Source organism: Rhyacophila brunnea, unplaced genomic scaffold, assembly GCF_057557595.1.
Source record: "Rhyacophila brunnea isolate RB1 unplaced genomic scaffold, BYU_Rbru_1.0 scaffold_17, whole genome shotgun sequence".
In the NCBI taxonomy this organism is placed as follows: domain Eukaryota; kingdom Metazoa; phylum Arthropoda; class Insecta; order Trichoptera; family Rhyacophilidae; genus Rhyacophila; species Rhyacophila brunnea.
In genome coordinates, this window is record NW_028232827.1 from 23644532 (window position 1) to 23651997 (window position 7466).

The window sequence follows — 7466 nt, forward strand, 5'->3', positions numbered from 1 at the left end:
TCTACAGAGGACCTTCGGCTGTAATCAGAGTTACAAAACTTAAAAAATCAGTGTTTGTTATATAATTAATATTAAATATGGAAACTATCTTAAGGTATTGCAGTGGCGAAGCGTGACTTTTGGAAAGAGGCTGTGGAGATCATAGAAAACGACTACCCATCTCATAAATATTTACGGGAAATAATAAGATAATAGGATATTAGGTACTACTGATGAATAGGTCCACACTAATGACAACGACACATTAAATCGATGAAATTCCAATATCTCACTGGCGATATAAAATTGAACGATGAGCTTAAATTATGTAATAATGAAAACGTCGAATTTAAAAATCCTAACCCTAAGATGCGATCTGTTACACAACAATTTACAATTTCACCCGTAAAATTAAACATTTTAAAATACTTATAAATGACTTTGGTACGATATCAGATAATATATCAACATTCATAAAATATAATAATACGCTGAATTTAGATCACAAAGGATTTAAATATGCGTTCATTTAACAAAAACTCGACAAAAAATATTAGTATATGGCTAAACTCACTGAACCATTATAATATTGTGTTGCATAAATCAATTAAATGCTATAAAATAAAAAAATATTCAATAATTTTTATTTTTAATACAATCTATATTAAATTTATAATATGTGATTGAATGCCATAGAAATTATTTTATAGCCGATAAACTGGATTATTTGTTAGGTTAACGTAACTCAACCTAACCTAACCTAACCTAACCTAACCCAACCTAACCTAACCTAACCTAACAAATAATCCATTATATCGGGTATTTTCAAAATGTGTTTTCCGCTGTAACCGAACAGTACCTTATCATCTTATTAATAATTATTTTTGACAAACCTGCAGTCATAAACAATAATATTATACGACCTTTCGAGCCCACCGTATTGCATACATTTCGGTAGATGGGGCTGATGTCACGTAACCTGACGGTCATACAAAATAAATCAGTATTCCTAACAAAATAATCGTATAAATACATTAATTGAAGACAAATGGCGCTGTAGTATTATTTTTACCTTTGATACGAATTCTAAATTCAATTATGGGTGATTCTGTTTATATTTTAACTTTATAATGTCTCTTGTCTATTTTTCTTAGAAGGTAGGCTTTACATAATCGCCTAATATGGTACCTTCACCACTGAGGTAGAAGGTTTTTTCAACATCTTTGGTTTATAAGTGTTTTCCTTCTTTAGCAGTGATAAAGTTTATAGAAAATTATTATTAAAACTGCGAGCACTTTGTGTAAGACGAGTGAATAAAAACGTTACAAACAAAGGCTTTACGAGTTGGCGTGTTCGTTTTCATTTCTTTTTTACTGCGAGTAAAATTTTTCATGGAATCATGTAAAATTTTACTATGGATTTATTAGTAATCCTTTTCCAAAATGACATCGGTATAAAATTATTTATTCTCAACGGTGCGATTTAAAGCCGAATTAACTGCGCAATTTTGAATTTTTGATTGCGTTTAATAAAATAATTTATTAGCAGAGTAGACATTTTTTTTATTTGAGTTAATATCTCAATTTATAGTAGCAATGAATTTAAAACAACCACCAAGTCACTCCAGAAATGATTTTTGTAACATAACTACGTCACGTGAAATTTAATCAAATTTTAGACATATCATATCAGCAGCTCTATTCCAACATAACACTCAATACACAATAGTGATAAATATGCTATGACGTATTCCAAGAGTTAACTATCTCAAGATATTAATTATCAGAAGTAACATTTATTAGCAACAACCTCCGCAGCCGCGATAACTACAACACAAACATAGACCCGTCCAAACCAACCCTCCCCATACACAGAACAGATAATAAATATAATTCTGATAAGCAATTTTCAATATACTACATTGTAATGCAGGGTTTTGAATGAGTGAGTGTCCAACGAAAATGAAACTCGTGCAATCTTGTGTGTAATACACCAATATTAAATGAGCATCAATGCAAAAACCCAGAGCAGCTGTTGTCAGTATTCGACGTATGACGTATTCTTGACACGTGTTTAAGTTTATCCCGGATTATTCCTTACTCGAGATCGGCGACCTGCTACTCCTTACCCGTTATATATTTCAGTTCCCATTATTTCTGAGTTCCCTGGCCCTATATTCGATATTAAATTAAGCGTTTACCGAGACAATACGTTTGGATGTAAAGCATCAGAAGTTTTTAGGCATGTGAATGACTCAGAAACAGATACCCAAGAGTAAGGTTACCACGCATTTAAGTATGCTTTGATTGAGTTTACAAAGACTCTAATAAAACTGTCCACGGAAGCACGGTGAACTAACAGTAATAAATGATTCTAATTAATAAAAATATATACTGCAAAAAACAAAGCTAAAATATACGGACATTTAAACCATGTGAAAATATCTTCACATCCGTAATAAGACGCGGAATTAAACGCAACAAAATTGACCTTTGTGGCAACTAGATACAGTGTGATATACGACAACAGTTATAACTTGGGTTGCAGCAATTTGAAAAATTAATACTCACATCATAAGACTTTCGCACCGCATCTCATGTCATGGTTATCGTCTTATACGCCCATGATTTTTTTTAAATGTCATTGATTATTCTAAATGTTATCAATAGCTGAAAAAAATAATATTATATAGTTAATATTATACATTGTAATACATGCAAAGCAAACGTGCCATTATATTATAAATATGCTATAAAATTATATTCGTTATAAAATTTACATAGGTACTTGCTTTTGTTAAGGTTAAATAGTTTTTAATAAACCATTTCTTTTATTCAACGAATAATTCATAAGATTTGAGAATGTAAAACTATATATATTGAACATACATAACTTGAAAACACCGCAGACTATACCTAGTAGAAAAATCACATTTAAACAAAAATATGGATTTAAACCCGTATATCTACTAATATCCTTTAACCAATTACGCTACGGGCCTCCTACTTAATTACAATAATTTTAACTAGTAGGTCCTACATAAGAGTAAAGAGTAAAGAAAAGCTGACAACTCCAAACGGAAGAGATAGCTACAGAAAAGAGTTAAAAACCCAAGTCGTAAAACTCACCGAAGGAGAAGCCTGAAGTATCGATGAGAGGTGGAAGAGACTAAAAGAAGGAATGGTAAAAACTGCGGAAGTCTCGATAGGACTGGCACCCAAGAAAGTAAAGTGCCCTTGGTACGACGACACTTGCCGACAAATGGTAGAGGAGAGAAGAACAGAAAGAGCGCTTTATCTGAAAAATACGCAGAGCGAAGAAGCACAGAAACGATATAGCGAGACGTGCAAAAATGTCCGAAAGCATCTGAGAAAGTGCAAACGAAGCTTCATCAAAAGTAATTTTGAGCAGATGGAAGAAGAAGCAAAACGAAATAAAACTCAATCATTCTTCTCGAAAGTGAGCTTTGAAAAAAGAGGCTTTCAACCTAGCATGCTACAAATCAAAGATCAACAGGATCAGATAGTGGCAAACAAAGAACAAGTGCTAAACATATGGAAGTCCCATTTTAAAAACTTACTTCAACGCTCTGTACCAGATGAACCTTTGGAATCGCCAGAAATCGCGACAGCAGAACCTCTTAAGCCGCCACCAAATAAGGCAGAGTTGATGGGAGCACTGAGTTATTTAAATAATAACAAATCGGCAGGAAACGATAATATTCCATCGGAGCTTCTCAAGCATGGAAGAGAAACCTTTCTTAGTGCCATGCTTGAGTTACTGCAACAAATATGGGAGGAAGAAAAGATCCCTGAAGAATGGAAAGAATCACTGGTCTGTCCTATCTTCAAGAAAGAGGACAAACTCAACTGTGCAAACTACCGTGGCATCTCTCTTCTTCCTACTGCATACAAAGTTCTGTCGAACATTATTCTCGAAAGAAATGCCAAAAACATTCTTGGTGACTACCAATGCGGCTTTAGACGAAACCGCAGTACTACCGATCAAATCTTTACACTGCGCCAAATCTTTGAAAAGAAATGGGAATACGCCCAAGATGTACACTGTCTCTTTGTAGATTTAAAAACCGCATATGACTCTATTGATAGAGAAGCTCTCTGGAATATTATGAAAGAATTTGAAATAGCGTCAAAACTTATAAATATAATAAAAGTATGCATGGACGGATCCAGAAGTAGAATTCATACGCAGGGTAGTATATCAGAATTTGCTCTAGCTTTAGAGATAGCAGTTAGAGAAGCTCTGAAAGCAGAAGGTGGAGTTACCCTGTATGGGTCCCATAAAATATTGGGCTACGCAGATGATTTGGTGGTGCTCGGAGAATCTGAAGAAGAAGTCAGAGATATTTTCACTCCTCTGGAGGACACAGCGTAAAGGTTGAACCTACGAGTAAATGTGGGAATGACCAAGTATTTGACAATGACAAGAGGCATTGAACCCTCTGGAAACATTGGAATAAGAAACTCCTCGTTCGAGAGAACCTCTCTCTTCAAGTACTTGGGCTCCAACATTACCTCTAAAAATGAAATGTCCCTAGAGCTCGCTGACCGACTGAGAAGTGGAAATCTAGCGTACTTCGCGCTGAGCCGTCTGTTCAGGTCCAAAATGCTGTCCATCAAAACGAAATTCCGGGTGTATAACGTAGTCATCAAACCGATCGTCATGTATGGATGTGAAACGTGGGGTTTAACGGAAAAACAAGAAAAGGCGCTCCAAGTGTTTGAAAACAGAATCCTCCTGAGAATACTTGGACCCGTCAATGAGAACCACCGGTGGCGCGTCCGCACAAACGCTGAGCTCTTCGACCGATACCAACCTAGAATTACTAATATTCTGAGGTCAAAAAGGCTCAGATGGGCGGGCCACGCTGTACAATCTGAAAGATCTAGAGCTCTCTATAGGATTTACAAAGGCACACCAGCTGGCACTCGACCTCTTGGCCGCCCTCGACGGAGATGGGCGGACAACATTCAAAGGGATGCGGAAAGGCTGGGGATAGTCAACTGGGAAGAGAGAGCGCTGGACAGAGATTCCTGGAGGAACGTTGTGCAGTCGGCCATGGATTTGAACGGCTCCTAGTGCCAGTTTAATAATAATAATAAGGTCCTACATAAAATACTTATTAAATTGTGCTATTTTTGACTATTGGTTTTTGTATGTTAAATTAAGGAATCATTAATTAACTAGTAGGTATATATCTGAGGTATTTTTAAGTTATGTAGTTCGATAGAATAGTTATTTAATCGAATAAACTCAATAATCTTCTTCTCTCTATGTCTTCTATAGATATTGCGATCATAGTACAGTCAGTCGCACAGTTATCCTGTACCAGTCCTATTATTTCACCGATGCCTTGCCCACTTACGGAGGTTGGTTGCCATACTTACTTTATATACCTGTCAAGAAAACATTGCTGCTAAATTGAATTTGAAAAATGTGAAACTAAGCTAATAATTTATTTTATAAAATAAAAATATAAGAATTAAAATTCTACAAAGAGTAAATATTTATTATCATACATGCATGTGTAAATGATTTATTCCAGATGGCTGAGCATGACGTCACATTTAGGTACTAGGTACAGCAAATTCGTCTGGACAGTCCATAAATCGATAGTTAAATTTACATCTTGGAAAATATGAATTCTACATAATTTATTTTCCACAGACATTGGAAAATAAGATATACGTGGTGGTTGATAAAAAATAATAAGCTATCAACATACGTCGGTCATGGTATTAACTGAGGTTATAAAATATTTTCACGATCATACAATATTTCTAAAACTATTGAAAATGTCGAAATATAATAAATATATTGGTAAACATTCAAGCACGTTAAGTGGGGACATGCTCAGCGTAAGTCAAATGGAGCTTTTATTCTATTTTCAAAGCATGATCCTGGACATTCCTTAAACGTTATAGATAATCTATTTATATAATTTTGAAGCCTTATTATCTTTTATATTTATTTTAAACATTTGATGACTGCATAAAGTATTATTATTACATAAAATAGTATTTTTTTAAACCTCTCGCTGTAATGTTTTAGAATATAGTCATATTTCAGTACATAAATGTGCAGTGGTGTTAAAATTTTTTACATTTATTAATTTTTAAACGCATTTATAAAACCATCAGTATAATTTATATTGACATTATTATAGTGAAATATTTACGATAAAAAATTATATTGATAATCTCTGTGATCCCAAATTTGACAAGAATTAGGCATTTTATTATTCCAAAAATGGGCAAGATTAACACATTTGAAGATAATTCTAAAGATACTAATTATAAGCTATGTCTTTGACCATTCAAGTGTGATTAACGTCTTACGAATAATTATTGCTTTATAATAATTATTGACCTAAGAATAAGGTAGTGTTTTTTTGAACTACGCCATTTCATTTGGCATTCCAAAGTGGTTAAGCTACAACATACGGTCGTAGCCATAAATTGACAAACTAAAACTGAAGTAGGGAGTAATAACATGTTAACGCGCGTGTTTGAACATGTACCTAACCGAAAAAAAAATAAAAAAATACAAATTATCTTTAAAATAGAAATGAAAAAAAAATGAAAAGTACAAAATAGTAAAATATTATTTAAATAATTTAGTAAATATACTTTAAAAGAAGTACAATTACTGTGGTATGTGCAAATTTTTTTCTGTTTTTTTACATGCTGTGAGGAATAAAATATTTCTGCGCGGTAAATTTTGAACGGTCTTTAACGCGCCGAAAGACACTTTCTAAAAAGCCGAGTTATAAGAGTAAGATCATGGTTTGTAATACTGATACTAAAAAGAATTTTCCACTTAAAATGATTTACCAAATTGTTGGTTTACAAATAAATGGTGCGTGGAGAATTATATTTAGTGCGCAGCAATACGTCATGACTGGTAAAACCGCACACTTGCGCATGACTAGGGATTCCAATCCCGGTATCCCGAACTATTTTCGATACCTATGAATCCCGGGATTGGTAAACATAGTCCCAAAACTTTCGGGATTGAGTTTTTTATCAATTTTTATGGAAAATAAAATAAAAACGAAAATATGACAGAAAAAATACTTTTAATAACATACAAATACATTATAATTAAACTGAGTTTGTATTAAGTTTGATTTATTACCCATGTGTTGCCAATTTATTTTATTTTTTCACATAAATTAATAAAAATGAGAAAAATTGGAAAAAACAATGCTTCGCACTTTTAACAAAGTGATTCCACCATGTTTTTATTTTAATTGAACTTGTATTTGTTATGTTTTCATAAATAAATAAAACTCCTTTACTTTCACATTATTATTTATACATATTAAAATATTCTTTACTCCATTAAACCTATGTACTTCCATGATTGAACCTACACAATATTAACATTAAATGTCTTAAATAGTATAAAATATACTAAATTTATTTTTGACCGATTTTATCAACGTAATTTGTATATTTAGAAAT

The 7466-nt window shown here is 33.1% G+C and overlaps 1 protein-coding gene across 1 annotated transcript; it reads left to right on the top strand.

Annotated features, from left to right (window-relative positions):
• The first annotated feature begins 3159 nt into the window (after positions 1–3159).
• On the top strand, positions 3160–5553 carry LOC147073838 (uncharacterized). Its single transcript, XM_085944699.1, has 2 exons — positions 3160–3940; positions 5546–5553. Exons 1-2 carry the CDS (start codon positions 3160–3162, stop codon positions 5551–5553), a joined length of 789 nt encoding a protein of 262 aa, XP_085800825.1.
• The last annotated feature ends 1913 nt before the right edge of the window (positions 5554–7466 follow it).

What these genes read in the sequence shown, in the direction of transcription:
- LOC147073838 (XM_085944699.1), top strand. Translation starts at nt 3,160, where the DNA reads ATGGTAAAAACTGCGGAAGTCTCGATAGGACTGGCACCCAAGAAAGTA.